At 35.7% G+C, this 27275-nt stretch overlaps 1 protein-coding gene across 2 annotated transcripts; it reads left to right on the plus strand.

Annotated features, from left to right (window-relative positions):
• The first annotated feature begins 3306 nt into the window (after positions 1 to 3306).
• On the plus strand, positions 3307 to 27275 carry LOC149538771 (protein RICE SALT SENSITIVE 3-like). 2 transcript variants are annotated; one of them, XM_089800093.1, is made up of 7 exons: positions 3307 to 4355; positions 4463 to 4513; positions 5612 to 5809; positions 5910 to 6015; positions 6163 to 6204; positions 6295 to 6351; positions 25972 to 27275. In XM_089800093.1, the coding sequence occupies exons 1-7, from the start codon at positions 4234 to 4236 to the stop codon at positions 26869 to 26871; spliced, it is 1476 nt and encodes a 491-aa protein (XP_089656219.1). In that variant the 5' UTR covers positions 3307 to 4233; the 3' UTR covers positions 26872 to 27275. The 2 variants fall into 2 exon arrangements, with proteins under 2 accessions (XP_089656219.1, XP_089656220.1); XM_089800094.1 differs by lacking the exons at positions 3307 to 4355; positions 4463 to 4513 and adding an exon at positions 5321 to 5516.

Genomic DNA, 27275 nt, shown 5'->3' on the forward strand with positions numbered 1-27275 from the left:
AAAAAAGAAAAATGAAATTTACTTCAGTACAACAATGTTTCCATATGAGAATACCGCATGTTCCTCAAATGTGATTTCTATTTAGATCCCATAGCATTGTTTAAGACATATTTATCCTACCATCCATATTTATGTGCACATGCGCTGATGCAAATAGATCAATAATGCACCAAAACATTGTTAGCTAACAATTCAAGGTGTAATGCTTGCATCTTAGAATCTGTTCTCCATTTTGAGAAAATGATTATTAGTAATGTCTGATCTTATGTGTCACAATCACAATCACTACTAATTTTCTTATTTTTTGGGCTTCAAGTATCAATATATGGTTCAACTCTCATTATTGAAGTATTTTTCTTTACTAAAAATAATAGTTTGCGAGTTTTTAATTTATATTCTCACTTCTCTTTCAGGTAAAAGTTCAATTCTATAGCATTAGTAGCCTTTGGAATACCTCTTTGACCCTTCATCTATGAAACAAGAGGGAAAATGATGGGAGCATTGAAGGTTCTCGTTTTTAGATTTTAGAAAATCCAAAATATGTTTTATTGGAACAACACAATGTTGTTTCACACATCCTTCATCTTATATTTAGCAGTTTACAAAAGTCCCTTTCAACGTCAAAAGCCCTTACTATAGTTCTTCGTCAGTCAAATAGCTTGGACACTTACAATCATTTGCAAGTCTCAACCCACTCTTTGTTGTTTACATTTCTATAAATTCATGACTGTAATTTAAAATTGAAGTTTTGTTATTTTAATGTTAGAATATTTTGGTAAAACTTATGTAATTTCTTTTCTCACATCTCTTTTAACATAAAACTTCAATTCTACAAAATTAGCAGCCTCTAGAATACCTCTTTGACCCTTCATCTATGAAACAAGAGGGAAATTGATGGGAGCATTGAAGGTTCTCAACCTTATGTGAATTAATGCATAGATGATGTTGAATATGTGTGGATTGTTGTTTTCTATTCCATTTCTCTGATTGTGTACAAAATGATGTAATTTTATTCTCATAAATGTGGAGTAAGCCTGTACACTTGCTATGGATTATCAAAATTTTGCCTCAACGATTAACTTTGTTCGTAGAATTGGATCAGCCACATTCGACATTTAGTAGATTAATGCTATTGATTATTTTAATTTTAGATATGTCATTAATATATTCTGTAGCTATCGACATTTTATACGCATGTCTACTTAAATGCCAAAATGTTATTATTTATGCCAGAAAAGCCAATCTACACTCAATAGTGTGTTCAATAATAGATTATAATACTACTTAATAGATGACCTATTGGGGAAGCATAAATTATTTGACCTATTGGTTTTCAAATTCGCCGATTTGTGTCCAATAACATTATCCAAATAATAAACTTCTTTACATCTCCAAAAATATATTCTTGCTATAGTAGTCACACTAGTAGTAATTTCAATGAATATTGTATTGACTATGCAATATAACTATAACAATGGGTGCATGTAGGTTACCCAACATGGCAAACAAAAATGCACCCAACAATATCACTACTATTTCGAGCACCATTTCAGAGTTAGCTCCCCCCTCTCAATTCCACTTTAGCAAGGGGCCTCCATAATAGGCTCTACTTCCATAAATTGGCTGGGATCACACGAAAAAAATATTTAATAGCTCACCAAAAATATCACTACTTATAGGGAGGAAATATTAAGAGGACTCAACCAAGCAAATGCCTCTACACAAAGCCTAGTGGACAATGAGATAGAAGCAATTGAAACAACTATGCAATGACTTGACATGGCATATCAGACACTACAAAAATATTGCCTCCTTGAATGGTAAATACGATATGAGAAATACTTCAACATGAGAAATTTCGGTGCACTTCGGTGTACACTCCAAAAATTTCTGAAACTTATATGGAACAACATCTTTGCATAGATTAGCGAAATTGGTGTAGAAATCTAAAACCTACAAAATCTTTATTGGCCTCTATTCTTGTAAAAAAATCAGCCATGAGGCACTCGTTTCTCATGTAAAAAGATAGAGATTGAAAATTTGGACCCAAATCTTAGTTGCTTAGCAATTACTTTCTCCTAGTTCAGACGTTCAAAAATAGTACGTAATCAACTGCTTTTGAATATATATTTGGATTAAATAACTGCCTTTTAATATATTTTTGGATTAAATAAATGCTTCTGTGTTGCTATTATTCTGTCTTTGCTATGAATGTATAGAAATATTCTTGGAATTCAGTACACACTGGGTCGAGTTCTATCCATTGTATAATCCTTCCCAAATTAAAAATAACACTCAACCTGTTAGATGTCCATCTTGTGATTGCTCTATAAAAAAATGGTATAATTCACACCTCAACTCTAATGATTTTTTTTATTCTCCCAATTTTTCTTATGATGACATATCTCAAATAGTATATGATATTAATCATATTCCCCACATTAGTTCATGTTGTGTTGACATATCATTTGTGTTATTTGAAGAACTAGATCTATTGTCAGAGGTCAACCATAATCTGTCATTCTAGTTTTCCACTACAGGTCATCTGTAAAATTTTGTTCCTATTTCCTATAGGACACAATATCATCACAAGCAACAATGATTCATCGATGTCATTGCATCATCATCTACAACAAGTTTATCGATAAAATACAAAAACAAATATAAATGCTAAAAGTTTACTTAAGTTTCAAGAAGTTGTAAATTAACAAAGAATTAAAATCAAAACTTAGAATAGAAATTGTGGCATTAAAAATCGGCATGACTCTTGAATCTCAAGAGCACAAGTGTTACTAATTATATAAAACATGTCCATTTACACATCAATTAAAACAGACACTATCATTGAAAATAACAACATTCATCACATTATAATATCCAATATCAAATAAAACATCCCCACTCCACAAAGCAAAATAATAACTTCAGTTATTACATTATCATCTTTGAAACCATTGCAATAAAAGAATGAAAAATAAAGTGATATGACGCCTCTTTATTCCTACAACTAATTCAAAGTGAGTAAAAATATATATGAAAGGACCATGGCCATGGAGGAGTAACACAACTACAGTTGTGGCTTTGCTAAAATAATAAAAATAAAATAATGCCATCTATTCAAAGTTGTCCTTGGATTGGTAAGACAGATCTTATCACAGACCAGATATGTTTATCTACGCTGTAAAAATTGGATGCTCTGCCCAACGCCTCCAATTACATGTGATGCATCACACGGGCACGGCCATACGGCCATCAAATTTAGGATTAATAATGAATGTATTGAACAGAGAGAAACTGAATTTGACCAAGGAACATCACAATCTTTTGACTATTCTTTCGTGCGAGGGAGGAAGGGCCGAAAAATAATTTGAAAATGATCCGGAGATTACGGCAGCGCGTGTTATAAAGATGGGAAATGTTGCACAGGCTCCTGCTACGCTTACCTATATATATATATATATATTAAAGCCGTGACTAGCGCTTTGACATTGGTACGACTTCCTCCCCCTTTGCCAATTGCGCTATTATACTCTTTCTCCCTCCCTTTTCATGGACAATCTCTCTTTTCTGCTCCTCCTCTGCAATCTATACAATATTATTAACTGGACTCCCAAACTAAATAATTTCTTCACGCTGCAACTTATGCAGCACAGGACTTAAAAAACACAACATTTTAGTTTATCGCTGACTGTCTGTCTCTGTCTCTGCTGCTTTATCAGCTCTTGGTATTTTAATATGAAAAATCTGCTTTGAAATTGCGCTCTACATGTCCCCAAAACAGTGGGTAGGGCCAATTGTATGCGCCCTGGTCTTTGGGGTTTGGTCAAATATATGCGACTGCAACTCTTATTCTTCTCTTGCTCCAAGAAAGGGAAATTCAGGCTGGCTCAGTGCTTTTCTCTTTCTGTTCGCTCGCTCTGCATCTCTGCATCTGACCTAATATCTTCGCAGTTCTCTCTCTCTCTCTGCATTTCTTCTTTATATCATTTTTCTTATTTCCCCTCTTGTTTCTCAGCAGTGAAGACGAATCAGATATTTCCCCATTATTGAGATCCTCATCTCTCTTCCCTCTGCACGGTTCCCTAGTTATTTTGCACAAACGGTGTTTTGTATGACCTACCAGTCAGGTACCTTTTTTCCTTAATAACGCCTCGTCAAGAGATACAAAGTAGTCGGACACCCAATTTCCCCTTTGCTGGAACGATCTAAGAGTGGAGTTGAGACAAGAATAAAATGGTGGGCTCAGAGAAAGCTAAAGAGGCTCTAGCCATGATGGCGTTGCACGAAGCACTCAGAAACGTGTGCGTTAGCTCAGAATGGACTTATTCTGTATTTTGGACTATACGCCCCAGACCGTGAGTGCTCTTCTTTTTTAATCACGCCCCAATATGGGTTCTGGGCTTTTGCTGCAGTATTCTATTCAAATAGCGCTAAAATCCTAATGCTTTCTCTTTTATTCCAGGAGATCCAGAGGCGGAACTGGATGCAAAGTAGGAGAGGAGAACGGTAGCTTGTAAGTTCAATTCTTCAGTTTCTTTTCTTCACCACCCCCCCCATAATTGATTCGCGATACAGATTATAAACCTCTTATATTTATCCGAAACCATCCCACTTCAACGGTTACTCTGATTACAGTTGCTGATTTCCGCTATTGCTCATTATTTATTTTCCTTAACAAAGTAGCTTCTACTTTGAGATCTAAAACACACTTGACACTCAAGACGATCTTATTGCGTTACCGAGTTCCAGGATTATCGCCTGTTCCTCTTTCCCATGTGTGAGCGGCTTAAGCCGTAAAAAATACAGTTACTAACTAATATGTTATAAATTAGTCAGACAACTGATCCCCAACATATAACCCCCATACGCACTATGAGCTCTATTTCAAACTGAAGTAATGGGTTCCCGGGAGTCTGCAGAATACATCTGACCCTTGTTGCCCACGAGTGAACAGTAGTAATATATTGGATACCTGTGCTTCAATGGTAGCAGGTGGTTTAGGTGCTTGTTAAATTAGAAACAAGACAGTTGACACCAACGGTGTATAGGTTGGTCAGTAGGCCCAGGTTATCAATCCGACATCTTAGATGCAGTATTTATAAAAATTAGCATCAATTAAATTTTTTAAAAAATGCATTAAATATTGTATTTTTAAATGATTTTTCTTATTATGCTGCCTACTTTTTTCATCTTTATGATAGATCAGTGTGATGTGAAATTTCCTTTGTCTTGATAGTGGATCAAGAATATGATCCAACACATTGATGAGAAAATTGATTACACCGACTTTTTCCAAACATCCTTACAATCCAATATTAAAAATTGTAGAAATTTCATGTTTTAAGTAACATATTAAATTTAACAATTTAATGAATATTTTGATAAAAAGGCACAGCCCCAGGGGTCGACTGTTTGTAATTTGATGCAATTTTGTTTGTACAGGACTTCTGTCTTGTAATGTTCTAACTTGTTGTTTCTGCCTGGATCTATTTTCCCAAAAAGAAAGATAAAATCGTGTAGGAATCTTTCACATTTCTATCTAGATCTTCTTACTTATTTATAAATAGATAACATCTATTTTTGATGTGCTGAAACCCTTCTTTTAATGAAGAATGCTGATGTGGGAAGACGGATTCTGTCGGTCCTCCAAGGCAAGCGTAAACAGGGTGCCCGGTCTGTTTAATGGCAATGGAATTGACAAAATGGTGAAATCTTCGAGCTTTGACTGTTTGGAGGAGCTGGACGCGGATGACCCTGTTAGAAAAGCGTTCAGGAAAATGTCGATTCAACTCTACAATTATGGAGAAGGGTATGTGCAATTTGTACTGATAGTTACAGGAGTTTGGTTATTAGCGTTTATATACCGAGCAATTGCTTTAGAAATCTTGATGAATTGTTTGGAGGAACAGATTGATGGGTAAAGTGGCGTCGGATAAGTGCCACAAATGGGTGTTCAAAGAACCAACAGAGTGCGAAACAGGAATTTCCAATTATTGGCAGAGCTCTTTTGATGCGGTAAATTAACAAGTTCCCTTTCACATCTTCCGAATTTAGTTCCCAGACCTGAAACTTTCTTATGTAATTATTGGTAAAATTCAACTGTATGAAGAGCATATCTGCAGAATTTCCACGAAGCATTGAATGTGATTTTGTTTCGTGCAGCACCCACCGGAATGGACGGATCAGTTTAATTGCGGAATACAGGTTTGTATAGTGATTAATCATTTTATGGACTGTCGAAATGAAAGAGACAGGCCTAACCTCACTATTCTTTCAATTTTGTGTTTGTTTCAGACTATAGCCGTTATTCAAGCTGGTCACGGTCTACTACAACTGGGATCTTGCAAAATTGTGAGTATATTCTGATTAAAATGACAGACCTTCTAGCAAACATGCTTATTCCTTTTTTGTTTCGAAGTTTGCTTTGCCGAAGCAAAACAGAATTTATCAGCGTATTAAACGTTCTATGATGATCGACAGCAACCCGTTGGTATACGTCTCTAGTGGAAACCTCACATAAATTTACAAAGATGATATGTCTTGTCGAACAGTTTTTAAAATCATCTTTTGCAACGGTTATACTTAACGGAAGGCACGGTCGAGTAATGCATCTTAATTCTACTTCTCTTGTTGAATTTTGTTTAAAATAAAACTTCCATATTGTTTAGAAGAGTTTGTATCCTATAACAACTAGGAATTGCAACGAGGTTGACTTCGTCTTCCGTAGTAATGTACATCGGGAAGCCATGGTGTGTTTTGCAGAGGGGAGGAAGATCAAATTATCATAGTTTATAAAATTAATAGGGACTATTTTAGATTTTAATCAACATTGTACATTGCATTGATTAAGATAATATTTCTAAATTAAAATAACACAATTTAGTAGCATCTAATTGTTATTTAAAATAGAGAAATTTGTAACGATAATAAATAAAACTAAATACTTAGTAATAGAGTTAGAGCTTTTGTTTTGAGTTGAAATAATAGTTATATATATTACATAGCTATTGTATCAAAGATACAAGTGCAACAAGACCTTACATCAGCTCTTATAGGAAGAAGAAGGGTGCATGAGCTAAGAGAATAAAACAAACACTCCAACAAGCCTTCTAAATTTGCAGCAATGTCATTATGCCAAGGGCATAGAGGTTGATCTGAAAGAGGAATGGAGTCATCTTTACCAAGAGTTTCTAAGATCTAAATTGCTAGTAAAGAGTCAAAGAATGACATGTATGATTTTCCAATCCAATAATTTAAGGGTGCAAATAATTAGTATAATGGAAATGCAGGGGAAAGGATTTATACAGATGTTTGAGGGGCTGATTGGTCATCTGTGATATCTTGTGACTAGATTGTTGGCTTCAAAAGAAGGTATACACTAGCCTAAAGCAAGTTTGTGACTAGGGCTATATAGCCTTAGGGATATTTAGAAATACCTTGGAGGGGTTTATTAGATCTTTAGGGCAAAGTTCTCCTAGTTCAGCCCCAAAGCAAAGGTTGACAACAATAGACAAGTGTGCAAATGTCCTAGAATGACTTTTGATGCACATTAGATTCTTCTAAATGCCCCAAATTCAAAGATTCCTATGATGAATGACCTTAAAGTGCTAGGAGGTTGAAGGATCGTATGATGTGAATTAATGTCCAAATGAATGCCTTTAAATTTCTTAACATGGCAATAGTCGTGTGAAATGTGCACTAAGTTTATTGATGGTTGTAATGAAATGTGTGTTGGCAAAATTTGAATTTTGGGGGTTTGTTTTGCAAAGTGTAAGACTGATCCCATGATGTGGGATTGAATATGTATAATAAAGCAATAGTATTTGTGTGGAGAGTCTCTAGACACATGGTGCAACAAATGCCAAGTTTATGTGCGTGGACAAAAGTGATAAAAGGTCAAATCTATGAGAATGTAAGTAAATGACTGTGCACAAAGAATCAAGGAATGAACTCAACTTTGCTTAAGATTATGTTGTTTGTCAATATGCAATTATAATAGTCCATTTTTTAAAAATGGACCCAAAACTATATTGGGAATCTGCATTGGCATGCAAATTTTACCATTCCATTTTGCCCCAACTTTGAGATATACACGAATCCTAAAATATTATGTAGCTCCAAGCTTATGTAAACACTCAAACGTGTGCATGAATGTAAAATGGCCAAACATAAAAAAGGTATTTGGTACATGGAAAGCAATGTGCCTAGTCAAATATCTTGTTGTGTTCATTGAATATTAGAAAATAAATGATAATATCAGAATAATATCAAATTTTAATTACATAAAAATTAATGAAGGTATAGCCCTAAGTTCAAACCTTAGGGGGTGTAAGTATTGGTGGGTTCGCTAAATAAATGTAAGAAAGTGCTAACCTTCCATAATGTTGAATTTAGACTTATTAAATAAAATCCAAATGCACACACAAACATAATCAACTTAGATTAATTACTTTCAATTGTGGGAGTGAGAGTTGAACAATATTAAATGGATGAAGTTGGGACATAGAATACAAAGTGGGTTAAGATGCTTGGCTCTAGAACCAATACGGAAGAATAATTTTGATATTCTGTTGTGGGTAAACTAGTATTCTTGCTTTTTGTGACGCCTGGAATCCTATCCACGATTGTTTCCTTTTGGGTTGAATTTTAAAACTCATGTCTCTTTTCAATGCACAAATTTATATAAGGATAATATAGAAATTGTAGAACCTATTGTATTTTCATGCATTTTCATTTTGCAAATTGTAGAACCTATTGTATTTTCACACATTTTCATTTTGCTCCCATGTATACGCTCGATTTTCAATTATAACAAAAGCCATTCATATATTTGTTGTCTCTCCAACCTTAGGGGAAAAATTCTTGCATTAGTATTGGTTAATGATTTACCTTTGGCCCAGGCTATCCTCCTGAAAAAATATACCCAGTAGTCAAAAATTTCAAAATTTTTTTTTTTCATCTACGAAAGCGCAGCAATTTTTTCTCAGATTTTTTGATGTTTTCTGCTATTTACCGTTGAAATCAACATGAAATCACACTGAAATTTTCGTAAAAATCCGTTGTATTTTCATAATTCTGAAAAAAAGTCAGAAGTGCATTTTGTTTGGAGGATAACTGCATCCTTAATCTTTTACATCTTGAAGTGCTGGTAATAGCAATCTTGGACCTTCTTTCATAGGAATTAAAATAAAATCTTTGCATTTCAAATAGATTGTATACTTATTCTTACACCTAAAATAGATTGCATCCCTCATGTCAATAAGGACTCCTTAGAATCATGTGACTTACATCTCTAATGACACAACATCATTCTTTACCTTATTTTTGAACAGAAAAGACTAAAAATTAATGTTTGCTGCTTCAACACCTTTATATTCATTCCATTTTACAAGCATCCTAGGGTTTATATGCGCAAATGACTCCAAAATTCCAATCCCAACCCACCAGCCAACATACTATGAACAAGATTTTCTTAAGAATACTAGTCAAACATAACATTAACTTTCTTACCTTCCAATTATATCTTGTTTATGTATTAGCTATTCTCCTGCACATGAGTTGTCCCCTACCTATGGTGCTCATATATCCAAAAAGACACCTCACAAATGCTCATCCATAATCGAGGTACACTCAAATTCCTATTGATACATGCAACATTGGCTTGTTTGGTCTTCTACTCATTTGCAGGTGCCATTTTATGGTGTGGCTTCAAATACCTCTATTTCGAGTGTTCATCTTCTTTGCAATGATACTTTACCTTTGTCTTTTTGGTTTATAATGATAATAACATTCATCTTACTTTTTTTGTCACTATCCTCATTTTTATCTAAACTTAATAATTTCTTATTATCTTGCTTGGTTTTATGGGAAGAGTGCCTTGTATTTTCAAGCCCCAGGTAGTGTGCTTGGGCACATGCCTTGCCTATGTGTTGAGGTTTGGCCACTAGAACATGCCTCTTAAAGTGTCCAAACAACCTTCCAATATATTTCATGAAAACCTAGAGGTTCATTACATCCTCTCCCATTTGTTTTCTTGTCTTACAATTCAGTTGTAAATGTTTGCACACTTTATCGTTGCCTTTGTGTCAAGTTGATTTCAGTGCAACTTTGCATGTCCTCTTCAATAAATTGATCAACACACTCAGAGTCTTTCTCAATGTAAATAACATGAACAAACCTATGTGCTATTGACACCTAATTTGAGATTATTTAGTTATGGCTTTCAAGTGCTTATGTTGAAACTGAAGTCTCGTGTCTATGAAATGTTTTCCCTATATTTTACTTTTAACTCCATGTTCTTACCTCGACTAAGTAATTTAGCCTTGAATTATTCAATAAGATTTAGTGTATTCTTGAGAAAGAGATCTAGAAAAACAATGTTGCCATGTTATAATTAATTTTTGCAGAAAGTTCATTTGTAAAATGTATTTCTACCAAGGTTGGAAATAAGTCTGCATTTGAGTTTTCATTTTCTGATGTTTTGGTCAAGTTATTTGTTATACATTCATAATGGATTTGGTCTATTGAAGTCAAACTCTGACTAAAGAAATACAACTGTTGTTTGTGCCTCAATGTAACGTTTCCTTCTCGACTTAAAATTAATAGTCACAATGCTTTAAGTGATTTATATTTCTTCTAGGCTGGTTTACTGATATCAATAGATCAGTATACTAGAGTAGTTGATCAAGTGGTGGTTCGCTAATCTACCATAGTGTCGATGTTATTAACACAGATTTCTAATTAAGTGAATAGAACCCAGGATAGGAAAGAATGTGAAGCAAGGTCCCATTTATGAATAAAAGAGGTGAAATTGAATCACTTGGCATATTGAGTAGTTCTTTACTCGGAATTAATGACAATGAATCTTCTACAAGAGGTAATGACATGTATATTCTTGATTGGGATAGGGGTGTGGCAAATCCATATCAAAATGGTATAGTTGGGAGGTACAAAGATCTTCCTTTTCAAATATGGGAGCCTAGGTCACGTTTTATGATTTGGTGAACCGTGGTATGTGAATATTTCAAACTATCTAGCACCTCCTAAATCATTTCTTGAAGTTGTTCATATCAAGGGAGCAAATATGGATTGTTGAATAAGGCTAGGCCTAGGAAGGCATTGAGAGAAACATTGAGTTTTTGAGATGAATGCATATGGTACAATCCTATTAATTTTTGTAGCTTAGTAAATGGTTCCATCTTGTCTTTTAGACAACTATAGATTAGTTGCAATTTGTAGATCTTGGAAGTAAAGTGATTGGGATTATTGATTGTGATCTATTTTTGAGTTTTAAAGGTACAAATCAATGAGATTGAATTGATATGATGTGTCCACATGTTATGATAATGATATATATGTAGACTTGAATAGTCAGGGGTTGTGCATCTTGTAGATACATGATTGGCCTGGTCATAGATTTTGAAAGTAGAGAAATCTTGGTAGTTGATCTTTACTATCACTCGACTGAATCAAAATTTTATGTAGTCGAGTGTTGGGACATTGAAGTACGTTGCATGTTTTGATTGGCTTCTTATTGGATAAATTTCTTTAGAAGCACTCATTTAATTTTGGGCCGTGAATATTATATCTCGCAGTTGGTGATCTTGGAGTTAGATGGATTTAGGTAATTAAATTTGATATAAGGATGAGACATCGAGCATAGTTGAACTTGTAATACAATCAAATACTTGAAATGGAACCACTTACATCTTTTATTGAACTTTGCTTCATTCACCTCAGCAATTCCTCACCTCCCTTGATTATTGCGGTCCCTGATTTTGTTGGGTGAGGGAGGGCAATATATTGTAGTTAAATTTATCATAATTCAGTATTTGCACTAGTTTTAAAATCTAGAGATTCGTTAAATTTTTAGGTTGAACATTTTTGACTAAGAGTTAAGTTTGAGGGACATCCAATCTGTTAAATGTACTTGAGGTATGATCTCACTTTCATATCTTATGCTGTCACAGTCTTTTACTTAGTAGATTAAGCACATTGGAATCAACAATATATATATTTTTTTATAGAACTTTCAAAAAAAAACAAAAAACATCAATGCTTCAGCATAGTTCAAGTGAGAGCCTGTAGGACTCATCACATTTGGTAGGTCATACATGAATTAAGAAAATACAATGTTACTATATCTTGGGATTTAAATTTAGTTTTGCATTTTTCTATTGTTGAGAGATTCTTGGCTTAAAGAGTTGTAAGCCATTGTAAGGATGCATAGTGATGAATTTGTGTGTTATGCAAATGGTGTAGCTAAGTTGTGTGACGATTTTTCTTGCATTGTTCTTAGTGTCTTATAAGTTCTAGGAATAGACTCCATGGGTTAGTAGAAATAAGAGTGAAGAAGAGGTTTCGCACTACCTCAAACTATTTAGTTCTCACATGCAATTGCACAACATTACTCATACAAATTGTGTGGCCCTACACATGGCTACATATGTTGTTATCTAGTTAGATCTTACATGTGTGACACATGGAATATGAACAACCACACATTATGCTTCTATGCATACACACCACTTGGTAGGTTTTGCTCCGCATAACATGATTATATAATGAGTACCATGGACAACTAACACATGGAGTCACAACGATACTGTTGTCACCATTTGTGTTTGACAATTATCATCTTGTCCACACAAGTAGCAAGCCACACATGTTTGATACTTATTAGCATATACATGGAGCCTAGAAGCATACCTAATTGTATAAATACATGCTTTAAACATCCTATAAAGTAGAATAGGCATAACAAATTCACATCTTGCCTCTTTGTATTTTTTTAACATTCAAATCCAAATAAAAATGGCTTATCTTCCATAATCCTTTTGCATTCAATTGCTTTTTGGTTTTAAATATTTGTTACCTTTATGAATTCTACTTTAGGAATTAGATCATTTGCATTAGACCAAAGAATATTCGTTCATATTAGTGCACATGTGCACAATGACTATGGAACTTGGCAGACTTGTTCAGTTTGTGAAGTTCAATTGAATATTGAAGAAAATGGTCAATGAACATGTATGAAAGGTCTTAATTAGTGTTTCGGGACTTGGCGAGTCCGAGGCAGAGGCGGCCTTTCCAAGGCAAAATGGCCTTTGGACTCAGACTCGGTCGAGTCCTAGCAAAGTCCATGTGGACTCACCAAGTCCTGAGTCCAAGACTGCCAATTTTTTTTTTTAGTTAAATTTTTAAAAAGATAGAGATTTCTGGAAGGTGTTTATTTTTCAGTGTATATTAATTCTGAAAATGATGTTGTGATATGTCAGGAATCTATTAAGGATTGAATCTTAAATCTTAAATCTTCAAATTTATGTCTGAAAATCTTGAATATTATAGGAAATTTAATGTTTAAATCTTCAAATGTCGTTAACCAGGTTATAGCAAATTACACAACTGAATAGCCCAACATCTCAAAATGAAGGATAGTTACCCAAATTGAAGGCTCACTACCAATATTGGTTACTATCTGGGTTTCATTATGAAGAAGTCGCTTTCAACATTGTAGAGTTCAGTAATGTTGTACAAATATTTTCAGATTTACATATATTTGTGTTAGAATTCTATAACGATGTATATGAGTTTTTTTTATAAAAAATTTATAAGACTTATGTGTTCATGAATGTTAGAACTCTCTAGTGTTGTACATAAAGTTATAAACTTTCAGACTTACGTGTATATGTGTTGCTGGCTATGTCTTTGATGATTTTCTTGGCAAAAATTTGTAAGCCAACTATAGTTGTTATTAAAAGAGTTTTACCATTAAAGGTTGTGTTTCACCAAGAAAATTGATAGACATACCTAAGAGCCCTGTTGTTGTCTACAATGCTCACATAAGCTGTAACAAACATATTTCTAATATCTGAGTCTTCCATGACTTATCTTAGGTGTATTCGTAGGAGGGCATAGGCTACTATGAACCTTAGTCTTCTACACTCTAGCTGATATTTTGATATATGTTTTCAACTTTTGATTCCATAGATTTCATATATTGTAGACATTTGATAGTGACACTATGTTTAACTTTATATTATGTTTTTCAGTTTTTTTCCTTCAAAAATTTGCTGTTATACTTATTTGATCTATGCAAAATTGTGTATGAGTGTTAAGTAGCTTTTATTTATCTCAATTATTGTGTATTTGGTGTTAATTGACTAAATGATGCATGAATTTTTTTGATTTTTCGAGTCCTGCTCGAGTCCAAGTCTAAGTCGGATTTTGACTTTCCAAGTCAAAGGCGAGTCCAAGTCCCATAACTGTGGTCTTAATAGACATTGAATGAATGCTCGAAATTGCCTTGCAAATGTGGTACCAAAAGCTCTTCAAAAATATTCCAGATCTTGTAAATCTCCTTAGACTAGCATTGCAAAACGCTACACTTCGTGCAACATTGCAATCCTATTAGAGTTCAAGTCAATCTAGACATTCTTATGCTCAAAGACAAAATTGACTCCTTAGCACAAGATATCTAGATTGGACGACTTGAAGCTTACTTCCCTGTCTGCATTTTGACCAACTGCGAGAAATGTTTTTTTTACAATTCTCGAAGTCTCTGTCAAGTTGGCAGCAAAATTTCAGCACAAAACGGGATTAGGATAACTAGCCAATTCTTTCATGTGATTCCATAAGAAAATTAACGAGCAACATAGAGTGCTCAAATACATCAGTGTTCACTTTTAATTTGTGCTAAAATGGGCATTTGAATGTTAGACACTTGGGTATAGGCATTTCATAATGCATTCCAAGTTGACGCTAAGGCAAAGATTCTTCCTTTGCAAGGACATCTCTTGTAGGAAACCAATAACAAGCCTTTTTCCTAGTGACAACACACTCTTGAGAAAAAGCAACCGTGATACTCCAAATCATCCTTACAAAGCCCTAAGATATATCTTCACCAAGTTGGGGCAAAGGTAAGAAGCCGCAATGGGTTGATATATGGTGCCATCATCATTTCACTAGCTCTCGCATTAGTGTTGAATGCCGCATCTAATGGTCCTTGTTCATGCAAAACCACATTAAATTTTGGCTCTATTGAGGACATTGACAAAGATGCACAATGCCTCAATTCAAGTGCGATGACCATTGATGTTTCAAAGGAATGTTAGTGCCACTTACACAGTGTTGGGTTAATAAACAACTTGTCCATGCCATTATTGATATTGATAGTCAAAAGAACATCATGCGTGATGTAGTTTGATCTCTAGATCTCTCGTTCATTATGCATCCTAGACACTGTTCTTTAGGATGGTTGGATCACAATAAGGACATTTTATAACTTTACAACACATTTTCAATCACATAGTAAGCTTATGCATGACATTGCATCTGTGATGTCAATTCTTTGGAAGCTTATGACATATTTCATGGAAGATCATATGTGTAGAATTGAGATGACATCTACCATTCTAAACCACAAAGGTGGATGGTACATGTTGGCATATGGTACTTCAATCTCCATAAGTAGTCTAATTCACATGCCAAACTAGCTTTGGGCTTTGCTAAATAATGTCACAAGATCACTATGTAAGTGCAAAAATTTGTGCTTTGAATAGTTTGATCTAATGCACACTTGCACAGGCAAGCTTGCGAGCACTGGCATTGTATGCTAATGCTTTAACCTTGTTGCAGCAATGAATACTTTAAGGATATTGCAGTGGTAGAATTTTTTTTAAGAATGCAAAGCTCTCCCAACATATTGTACAATACAATATTGAATTGATTCGGTTCTTGGATTCTCTCCCAAATAGCTCCTTGTATTGTAGGTATCCTTGGGAGAATAGTCAAGTTCGATATCAAATCCAAGAGCTACTTGACTGAGGCAAGATCAAATGTACTTCCTTGCCATCGTGTAGCCCAATAGTTCTTATGCTTGAGAAGGACAACACTTGATGATATGCATTAAATATTGCACTCAACAAGATTTTAGTTAAAAAAACCTCTATTGTGCATTGATGACTTGGTGGATTGACTTTAAGGTAAATAATATTTAACCAAGACTAATCTCAAATCAAGATATCCTTAGGTGCTAATCTAGATTGAAAATATTTGAAAACCTCTTTCAAAACTTAGGAAGGATGGTGTGAATAGATGGTTCTTCCCTTTAGCTGATGCTTTAAGCCTTTAACTGCTTACATGCTCTTGACGAATGAAATCCTACGACCCTCCACTAACTCCTTTGTCATTGCTTACTTGGATTACTTGTATTAGGTATGTTGCATGAACACAAACTACAAGTCAACCTTGACAAATAAACTTTTGGCTTGATAAAATTCTTATATTTGACTACATCGTCAACTGATTTTGTTTACTTTCAAACTTTTTTAATTTTTAATTTTTATTGAAAGTACTTTTAAACTTTGAAAAGATCAAGACAGTATAAGATTGTGCAACATTGCATTGTTTGATAGACCTACCTAGCTTCCTTGGAATTGCACCATAAAATTGTACTTGGTTCTCTCACATGGCATGGTCACTCAATCAATCATGGACACCAAGATACCATTCTTATGGTCATTTGCACAACATTGCAGTTTCAAGGAGCCTGACTAGCACTTTTATGCAATTATTTTTCTTGTAAGGTTAGATATTGTACACACCTTAGAAATCCAAACTGATGCATCTGTGTATGCACTCTGTGCCGCTCATGCAAAATGACATCATTTTAATAATTTTGACTACAGATTAACACTACCCATATAAAAGAGGAGTTATGTGACATCATGCAAGCCATCAAGCAATGACATCTCTAAATCCTAGGAAGGGAGGCTTGTCCATCCTAATCATAGGTTTCTCTAGCTCTTTCACACTCAGAGAAAACTTGAAACATATGCCTTGTGAAATGGATGATGGACATCGTTAATACATTATTTGGTCATCAAACAGAAGAAGGGAAACAACAAGAAGTTAGTTAATTACCTTTTGCCAATTGCTAGTGCATGTGCTCATCCGAATGCCAAACAAACAGTCACAATTTATCTAATTGGCAATCTCTTTACTTAACACATTTGAACTTCTTGAGCTATGTTGAGTTTTCTCTAGCAAGTTTATCTACAAGCCTGTACATTGTTGTTCTAGACAACAAACCACATCAAATACTTTTTTAGGAGTGTATTACATCAAAACAACGAGACATCTTTACTAAGATAGCTAGAAAAAAATTGGTAGGACTTCAACAACATTTGTATTGGCCTCCCATGTGCGTAGGCATTGAATGTCATATCAAAGTCTTGCATTCTTTGTAACATTGCTTAGTTTGCAAATAAGTTGCTTGGACTTTACAACCCCTTTGATTTTGACATGACCTTGGAATCCATCAACACGGATTTCTAGATCTACAACCAAGTGTCCATGATGCTATGCTTTTTAAGGTAGATTTTTTTTCTAAGATGACCATCATGATAACATGCAAGAAAGACTCTCAATGTTGGATGTTGTGTACCTTCTTTTCACCCATATTTGGGTTCGTTTCAAATTACTAACATCTATATTTTTTGTTTGTGGCACACAATTTGTTAAAGTCACTTCTAGCAGACACTGTGAATTATGTTGGATACACAACTGGATTGGTCTATACAACCTTCCATCCATAGACAAATGGCCAAGCAAAGGTAGTTGATCACACTCTTGTTCATCTATTGAACCTCTACAAAAGGTGCACCTGTGTACCAAATTGATCAGCGTTGTGGACATAGGAGGGAGTTGACAAGGCACAACCATTTTCTTTGTAATAAATTCAGCATGTGCATTAATATGCATAGCAGATCCTTACACACCAAAATAGAAACACAAAAAAACGCCACAACATTCATTGCAGTGTTGCACACATCACATGTTTTAGGTTGGTGATAAAGTTTGGTTGCATCTTCAGAAGGAACACTTCAAGGTTCAGATTGGATGATTAAGCCTTTGTGCTATGGTCCAAAGATCATTTTTTGTGCATGTTGGTGAGAATACCTTCATTTTTTACCTGCCACAATATTTGGGTCGATACTCGGTACTCAATGTGAAAGTCCTTAAGCCATGTTGTCTCTCTGTTGGAATTTAACTATACAACTTATGGAATTAGCATATTTACTACCAACAATGAGGGGTGGCATCATTGACACCACTATCTCCCATACTTCTCACAACCCATAAAGTCTTTTAGGCAGTTCTGACAGGGTAATATGTAGATCAGGTTATGTGATACACTTTTTAGCAATTGTGTGGAGTCTCAGCTTATTGTGAATGCAATGGGGTACAATGCTCTTGAAATAGGGGTTGGATGTTGTTTGCAGTGTTGACCATCCTTTTTACTTCTACATTAGCACATTTAGCCTTCCTTAACATATGCAACATCATGCACCTATGCACAATACTATTCCCTCACCTTTGTGTATAATTATTATGAACGGATACACTATATGTTCATTTGTATCTTTTGACGTCGCACATTGTTGCACATGTCAATTTCTAGATAGTTCAAAATGTACTACACAAGATATAGATAGCCGTGTGATAGTATGCTTCCATATGTGCACATCACTTGATGACCTTTGTGTCCTAGCATGAAAATACAATTGACACCATTTAAATTTGACACACAGGGGCATCCACACTACAAGTCACACCATTGCATTTTGTGTCATAAGGATATCACATCTACTATCATTTGACCCATGTAAGAAACACAACAAATGTGTTAGATACATGTCAGCATATGTTTGGAGCCTAGTTTATGACTGACTTATATAAATACTTGCTTTCTACATTCTTTGAAAAGGAAGAGGCATAATTTTAATGTTACCTCATTGCATATTTCTCTTATTCAAATCAGAATAGAAGTGACATAGTTGCTAGAAGCTTTCCACATTCGAATGTGTTTTGGTTCACATGTCTGTTTCCTTTATTCATGCTGTGGTCTTGTTGCATTACTATCTAATCTGCTCGAGTGTCCTATACTTTTGTATACTCCAAATTTCACCCCTAGTGTGTGCGACTTATCAATGAAATGCATATTCATGGCTCATATTGATTGGGTAGAAGTCTAAAAGATGGTGGTTGTTGTTTGTGAGTCATCAATTCTAATGTTGGGGAATCTGGTTGGATACTCTTTTCACAAGGGGAGGAGTGTTCTATGGATGACAAGGTGTTTGGTTGGGGTGCATAATGGTGGAAGGTTGAGATCTTGCATAACTGACTCAAAACATAGTGTCTTTGTGGGATTATTTAGTTGAGACTGTAAAGTTCAATGGCTTGCAATGATTACTCATTTTGGAGATTGTTTTTTTTTGGTTGCTTGAAAAATTGCTAAATTTACCCTTCCTTCACTGTAGTCTGCATCCAATCTTATCCAACTCTTGGATATGTAGTTATGATATGCTGAGTGTAATCAAGAGATGGAAAAAGTGACTCGAAGCCTTTGAAGCCGCAGTATGAATAATATCACTTTGCCTTGGCTTACGGGTAAATTTTGAGTTGTTTGTGTGTTTGCTGATATTGAATCAACAATTGTTGAATGCTAACTGAGTTGGAGTGCTTGCCTAGAATGAAACTATACATTTCTTGTTTTGCCTTTTTGTGTTTTAAGTGATTTGGAGGCATAAAGAATGTTCTGTCCATGGAAATGCATTCTTAAATAAAATTCAGCAAAGTTTCCTTTCTTCTTTTTTGTATCAACTGCAATTTGGATTGTGAAAGCAAATAAATAAAGTGACCAAATAATGGTGTAGTGGTTCTTGCTATCTGGTATCTCTTCTCTTCTCTGCTGTGGATTCTACATTCTAATGGAAGGAAGGTGAAAAGGGCCAAACGTGAAAAGTAAATGAAAGCTGATGTTCAAGACAAAGGAGCTTAGAAGTTATTCTGGACTCTGATATTGGAAAATAAGACTTATCAAGAGAGTCTGGAGACTATACAGTTGTGTTGGATGGTGATAGACAGTGTAGGAAATTTGCAAAGAGCTAGGAAATTTGTTATGTCTCCTCAAAATACACAAATACAAATGTTTTTTTTTGGGAAGTAATCACCCAAAGCCCCTTACAAAACCTTTGCCCAAATATAAGTAAAATGTGATTCATGATTAGTAAAGGAAATTGTGAGTTCTATACTGGTCACAACCAAGGGCAAATTTATCTAGAGCTTCAAATCCAAAATCAGTGAGAGAATGGCACGTGCAAGAAATTTACGCAGGCAAAAACAAGGTGCATGATGAATTTTACTTATACAGAATTGTCAGGGCTTTTGTAGGATTGCTAGGATAATCACACATTTGGCAAAGAGATGATCAGATTAAAAAGGTGCAAAAATCCCTTCTGGTTCTATACTTGTTTGCTGAATGAAAATGAGAAATATGTTGGATTTTGTGTTGCTCTTTCTGATTTATGTAATTTTTGAATATATGTTTTTTGTAGTTGTGAACATAGATAGAATTTCAAATAAAGATCACATCAACTACAATTGGAAATTTCAATTTATTGCATTCATCTAAATACAAGCAATTCTGAATTGACTGAAGAACAATGGAAACCTGATTTGCACAAACAACTTTGAATTAATTGGCAATGTTCCCCAACTCAAGTGCTTCGATTTGATATCTGCTTGGCAGAATTTGATCCCAGGATTGTATATATTGCTCACCCTTGCCACCACGTGTTGCTTAAGGAGCCACAATATCCCAATGAGGCTGGACGTTAATGACCAGACTGAATGCTATTCAATTTAGACCAAATGCTGATGAATGTGGGACGTTTGGGATGGCAGAATTGTGTGCAGCTGTTTGGACATTCCTCACACCAATTGCTAAGAGATGCAGACCTGGTATGTGGTGTTGTCCAGACCAAATGAAAGGGTTGCGGCTCAGAATTCTCACAGACTTGACTCCAGACCAGAAATGCAGCTTCCTAGTAGCAAACAGCCACCCTCGATTTCATTGAAATGGCTTCCTTCAATGCTGTAACAAGTCGTTAGTAGATTCACCTCTCATTTCACACTTCAGAATTCGTACAATCCTTCCCTTACGTGAATGATAACTGAGCCCAACACGGCTAGCACAAAAACGCAGGCCCTCAATATGTATGCCACCCAGTTGTGTTCAAATTGAAATCCACTAAGCCAAGGGGCTGCATTCAGATGTCAACCAGCAATCTCAGATGCCACTATCTATGAATTCATAGATGGCAATCACACCAATATAATGAAACAGTTTGATTCCTTTCTCTATTCAAACAATGATCAAAACCCAATCTCCAAGCCACAGTATAAACAGTAGGAGAATTTGCACAACTGCTATACCTCAGCAGCAAATTACAATACCTTACGAACAATCCTCAGAAAAGCTTCTCAGAAATCTAGACTCAACCCGTATACTTCAGCAAGGGCACACTATTCAGAAAACTCAGAAAAAGCCACAAAGGCAACAAAAGTGAATTACTTTTCAAGCATGCTTTTCCCAATGAAATGAGCTCCCATTTATAATCCTTTGTTGGCCAAAGTTTCCTAAAAAACTCCACTTCAGCAATTGTGGAAGTTTCCCAAAACAACTCAACACTTGAAACTTTCCAACACACTTTTAAAAAATAACTCTTATTGTCATTATTATAATAATATAAATATCATTGTAATAATGCAACTCAATAATTAAAAAATAAATAAGAGCTCATGCAATTATTAACCTTATTTACCGCAGGTGACGACCAACTGCCAAAGCCACCTACAGCATTGCCAAAAATAGCAACTGCCAAAAATTGATTTACTAAAAATAGTAAGTCCACAGCTGGGACCCCTCAAAACACCCTGTCAGCTCACGAGGGTCGCTATGATGAGCTAGTACATCAACTGCATAGACTTGCCAAAAATTGGGACATTACAAAAGGGGTGATCCATCTCTTAATAATCAAATGCAAGTTTTTCGGCAGCAACAAAGCATAACTGTTTGGCAAATGATCAATAAACATAGATGAAAGGCCACACGGGTCCTATAGGCTGACTTAGCACTTCATTAAAGGTTGGATTAGCTAGGAGAACGCTTTTTGTTTTTTCCTGTCATGTGAGTTGTGTGTTGGACTACTGAGTCATCATCAGAATTTCCATATATGCCCGTCCATTTTCAAGTACTCTCAGATTCATTCTCAAAATCCAATCACAAGTATTGCCATTGCATTACTCATTTTACTCCATGGCATATAAGATAAAATTGTTTACATTACAATTCGTTGAAGTAAACCCACTTTGAAATAAACAGTACCTTTTGAATCTCTAGAGAGTGAGCATATATCCTGTACCACTTTTTGAATTTCTTGAGTGAGCATTTCTCTTGTACCTCTTTCGAGCAATGCTGGAAAGCTTCAACCTTGCCTGAAAGAGATTTGTTGATGAAGACTGAATTATACTTCCACCTGCAATACTTATCGATCAAGCATATCTGCACTAATCTTACCATCAAAGAGTTGAATGTGAATTTTTCTCCAGCCTTGAAGAATGTTAGAGGACTCACTTTGCTACATCTCATTTTTTTTCCTTTGACCCCTTCTTCCATATTTTGTTTTCAAGATTAAAAATGTAAAAATGAGAAGTTTTTAGAACCATTACCATGCTCTCTAAACAATCCACCATCTTGATGCTAGAAATTTTGTGCAACATGTTCATGAAGTTTTTGCAACCTCGCTAATTCATCATTATCAACTTCCCTTGCCTTTCTTGCTCTCTCAAGCAGTTTTTTTCTTTCCAATATTGATATAGTGCCTCTCCCCCTGATTTAAATCACATTGATACTACTTGATCTGTAATCAGGGAGAGTACCTCTCACACAGTGTTCATCTATTATGGGTTTAAACCTAAGGTACTGGTTTCGCACCCTGGACCCTAGAACCGGGTCTGGGTATACCCTGCATGGACCCAGGCAGATCCACTGGGCTGGGTGCGGACCCTGTCCGAACCCGGGCAGGGACCCATGCAGACCTGTGAGAACCCAGGGCATCCAGCTTGTAAAGTGAGCTCAAAAACATAAAAAGTACATTTCTTTTTGGTTCTACTTCAAACCCTAAAATAGCCCATCATGAAGCCTCCAAAAACACATTTTTTTTCACATTTGCCCGCTCATTTTGCTCTCGTGATTCTAATGATGATGCGGATCTACTCGCAGTTGCTGAAAATGCATAGACAATGATAATTTTGATAATGATGGTTGATGAGAACTTTGATTATTCATGAACTTTAAATGTTTCATGTTTCAACCTTCAAACTTTCATGAACTATGTTTTCATTTTATAATTCAGTAGTTCAATATTACGATTTTCATTAGAATTGAGTTTTAATGTTTATCTTTGGCATTGATCAATGATCAAGCATCATACCATGAAATGATTGGATTTTACAGTTTTGTATATACTATATTTCTCTTATTCTGTGCGTAGATATATATGGGTGTGTGTGTGTACCATGATGGAGATTGTTTTTTCCTCGTACCCACCTACCGGGTTCTCATATCCAAACTCTCCCCTGAACCCGAACCAGTAACTTAGGAGTAAACTCTTCTTCTCAAAACCTCTTAACACACATACCAACCACTTCCAACGACAATGGCATAGCATATGGAAGGGAAACAAATAGAAACATCATAAATAATGAAGAACAAATGACTATATCACGTTGAAGTATAAATGCAAGATTATCCTGGACAAATCCTTCAAATAGGGAAAATGCTCCTGCAAAAGTGGGCTAGAGGCACCCATATCACCATGCAATAGCTTATTAAAGATGTTAATAATGCTGCTCTGGCGAAATTAAGCTACAAAAATATTTTAGAAGCTCCAAAAGTACCTGCAATACCTGTCACCATGAGAACCCTGCAACTACACTCGTTAAAACCAAGAGGTTGACTAAAATCCCAACTACAATGACAACTAAGTGCCACACACTTTGTGAACTAACAGTATATGATGCTCACCCTACTATCCATGGCAAATAGAAGATAAAATGTCCGAAAGTGAATCCAGATGACAAAATTTTTCATATTCCACTTTCAGTCACCCTGACTTTTTCATCAGTTCTCCGCTGAGAAATATCTGCATTTTCACTGTGGCAGTTATTATTTCACAGGGATAGAAGTGAATTCACCATGGCACGTGACAAAATTTCTGCCTTTAACAAGCGGTGAACTTGCCACAAAAGCTTGTGTTTCCATTTTGAAGATCTGCAACTTCTTTTTCTCTGTTTCTTAGATGCCCTGATCATCGCAGTCAACTCTGTTACTTTATTCTGTGCTTCTCTGCCCTATTACACATTGCTTCACAACAAATTCAAACTTTGAATCCTGTGACAATTCTTTACAGACATAGAATTTCATTATCGCAATGGTCAAGTACATGTTGACCTGCTCCTGTGGCTGTGGATCACATCCAGCTGCTGTGATTGCGTTTTCCGCATATACAAACCTGCAATGCTCACATGCCAGTGCAGAGTACCTGATTGGGCAAATGTGGTGTTAGGAACACCTTTACAAGTCTGCATAATGTGCTTATGCTTCATTACATGTTGATGAGATGCCTGTTTTTGGTGTTCACAAGATTCAAGACACAATTAATGCATAATGCTTAGAATGGAGACCAATATAATATCTATTCTTGAATGCACTTGAAATCTACAATGCCCCGTTTCCTCTCTGATCAAATACATTCATTTTGTGATGTGTTATGAAATTAGTGTGCTAGCTCATGTCTTGAAATATGATGTCTTCGACTCCAATATTCAGACAATTTGCCGTGCAAGCTGAACATGCACTTTCTTTAAAATGAAGTGTTTTACAGTTAACTTTCTAGTTGTCATTAGCAAAGATTATAAAATCTAGTTTGAGATTGGAAAACCAAAATTGAAGTTTCTCTATACTAAATCCATGAAAACAGAGAGCTTCATAACTATTAATTATAATATCTTGATGCTGTGGGATAGGTTATAAAGAAGTTTGAAACCTGGCTTGCACAGAGCATCTCACTGTAGAAGACGCCATAAATAATTAAGGTGCCATCGTGGATGAGTACCTACACTGAAATATCAAGCTTTCTTATCTAGCAAGGGGAAGAACGCTACTATGAATAAAAACTACAAAGAAACGTGAAACGCTAATGTTCTGCAAGGCACATATAATTTAATGCTACTATGGAATTGGGACATTACTTAATTTCTTTGAGGCACGAAATCTTACAGATCTCTTACAAATGTAAATCCATCTCGCAAAAACATGCTCAAAAATACTTTTTGAACACAAATTAATTACGCTATAATTTTTCTTTTCTTTTCACAATTTATAAACTGATCTGTAGAACATTTTGCTTCTGCACTGCAACATATGCAATTTCGTGAAGTATGTGTTTTTCATGCTCAATTTACTTGGTTTTATGGATAGAAATAAGTAAACTTCTATATTGTTATGAATTTTATGTATTAACTTGAAAAATTTGCACAATTTTTTAATTTTAAGATCTTCGAAATCTTAACCGGCACGTGATTCTTTTTACATGATTTATTCTATTTTTAATGACAATTACCATTGTACCGTGGCATGCACAGAATCACGACCTTTACAGCCCGTGAACTTATTTTCCAATGCAATTTCTTTAAGCTGTACCGGGATCTATTTCTCGTTATTTCCATCTTACCCATTTCAACGCAAATTATTTCATTGGTTCGTGTTTTTATATTGTTATATCTCCTTGTTCTTGCTGCAAGCGACAACTGCGCCATGCAAAGCTCGAAATCCTTTGTTTTATCGGAAAAAATGTTTAACAAACTGATTAATCCGTATACTAAATTTTAACAAGGTCACTTGGCTGTGATTCAATTATAGGTAAAGCTAGGATCGATAGATTGTAGACGATTTGAAAATTTTACGTACTTATTCTGCAAATTTGGTAAATCTCAGATTAAATAATTTTATAAGAGCAAAAGTCTGAGTTAATGTATCCTGTGTTTGGGGTGATTCCTTTGCAGATTCCCGAAGATCTGCACTTTGTGTTGAGGATGCGGCACACGTTCGAATCCCTGGGCTACCAATCGGGATTTTATCTATCACAGCTATTTGCAGGCGGGAGAAATCAAGGGAGCGGCAATAAAGCAAGCATTTCACCACGGCCACCCTTGTTCAATTGGAGCGCAAGGCCATTGTCCAGTTTCGGAAGTCCTAGGCAGCAACCTTTAGGCCTCAGTAATTCCAAGGATGGATCTCAATATTTACTGAGCAAGAATACTGCGGAATCCATGATAAGCCAGAACCACCACCAAGCGTTGGGGTCAAGTGACATTATGAGCAATCAGGAAGGCGGGCCTGCAGATATAAAGTGGCCAACTGGTCTATCATATTTCAGTGCTCTCACAGGCAGGGCTGATGACAAACACCTCTTTTTCAGTCCTGAAAACTTCCCCGATCATTCAACCGAGCTGGAGTTGCCAAGGATGTCAACTGGAAGCAAAAGTCTACAAGCACAAGCGTTTCTCGGGCTGAGCACACAGCCTCCAACGTCATCGTCATCTTCATCATCCTCATCCTCCAATGCCATGAATGCTAGCAAAAGCAACAGCAGCTCTGAAGCAGTGGATCTGCAAATGCACAATGAGAATCATGCTCTCCATTTCGAAGGCAGTGCATCGGAGTACCTGAGCTTGGAAGCAGGAGATCATAGTAATTCCTTCAATCTTTCCCGGAAAATGCATCCGGTTTCTCGTTTGGATAAGTTCAAGAGGAGCCTCACAATGCCGGCCAGAATGCCTTCGCCTACTCAACTTCACCAAGATCAATCGGAGCAGCACCCCTGCACCATGGATTACACTCCTACCAGGCATCCCGAAGTGGGAAGCATTTATTCTGATCTCGTGGGATCTTTCTTGGAATAATTCCTTTCATTGCCGAATCCTCCAAAAGATTGGGGCTTTGGTTAGGGACTAGGTTTCATCCCATCCAAGCATTTACAACTCGCAAGCCTTTTATTTGAGGAGAGATAAAAAACTGTATATATAGCCTTGATAAGATTACTGACCTGAATGTGGTTTACAAGCATCAACCCGTCAAAGGATTGAAAATAGATGAGGGAGATTGTTATGTGCAGATCGGTGGAGATTTGTTTCTTGTTAGATAGCAATTCATTTTAAGGACTAATTATTTTGAAACACGTTTAGTAGTAGTGGTGGCAGGAAGTCACATACGCCAATGTGATTAGAACCTGTACCAAAGTATTATGTTACGAATGTGTGGCTAGTGTATTTTTAATATTTTTTCTGACTTGGGGTTTTTTCCAGCA

Source organism: Cupressus sempervirens, chromosome 9 (assembly GCF_028749045.1).
Source record: "Cupressus sempervirens isolate cs-2001-9-10 chromosome 9, ASM2874904v1, whole genome shotgun sequence".
Lineage (NCBI taxonomy): Eukaryota > Viridiplantae > Streptophyta > Pinopsida > Cupressales > Cupressaceae > Cupressus > Cupressus sempervirens.

Excerpts from the sequence above, each read along its gene's own strand:
- LOC149538771 (XM_089800093.1), top strand. The coding sequence starts at position 4,234 with ATGGTGGGCTCAGAGAAAGCTAAAGAGGCTCTAGCCATGATGGCGTTG. Across the intron at positions 4,356-4,462 it reads TGGACTATACGCCCCAGACC|GAGATCCAGAGGCGGAACTG; the intron begins GTGAGTGCTCTT and ends CTTTTATTCCAG. Across the intron at positions 6,016-6,162 it reads GGCAGAGCTCTTTTGATGCG|CACCCACCGGAATGGACGGA; the intron begins GTAAATTAACAA and ends TGTTTCGTGCAG.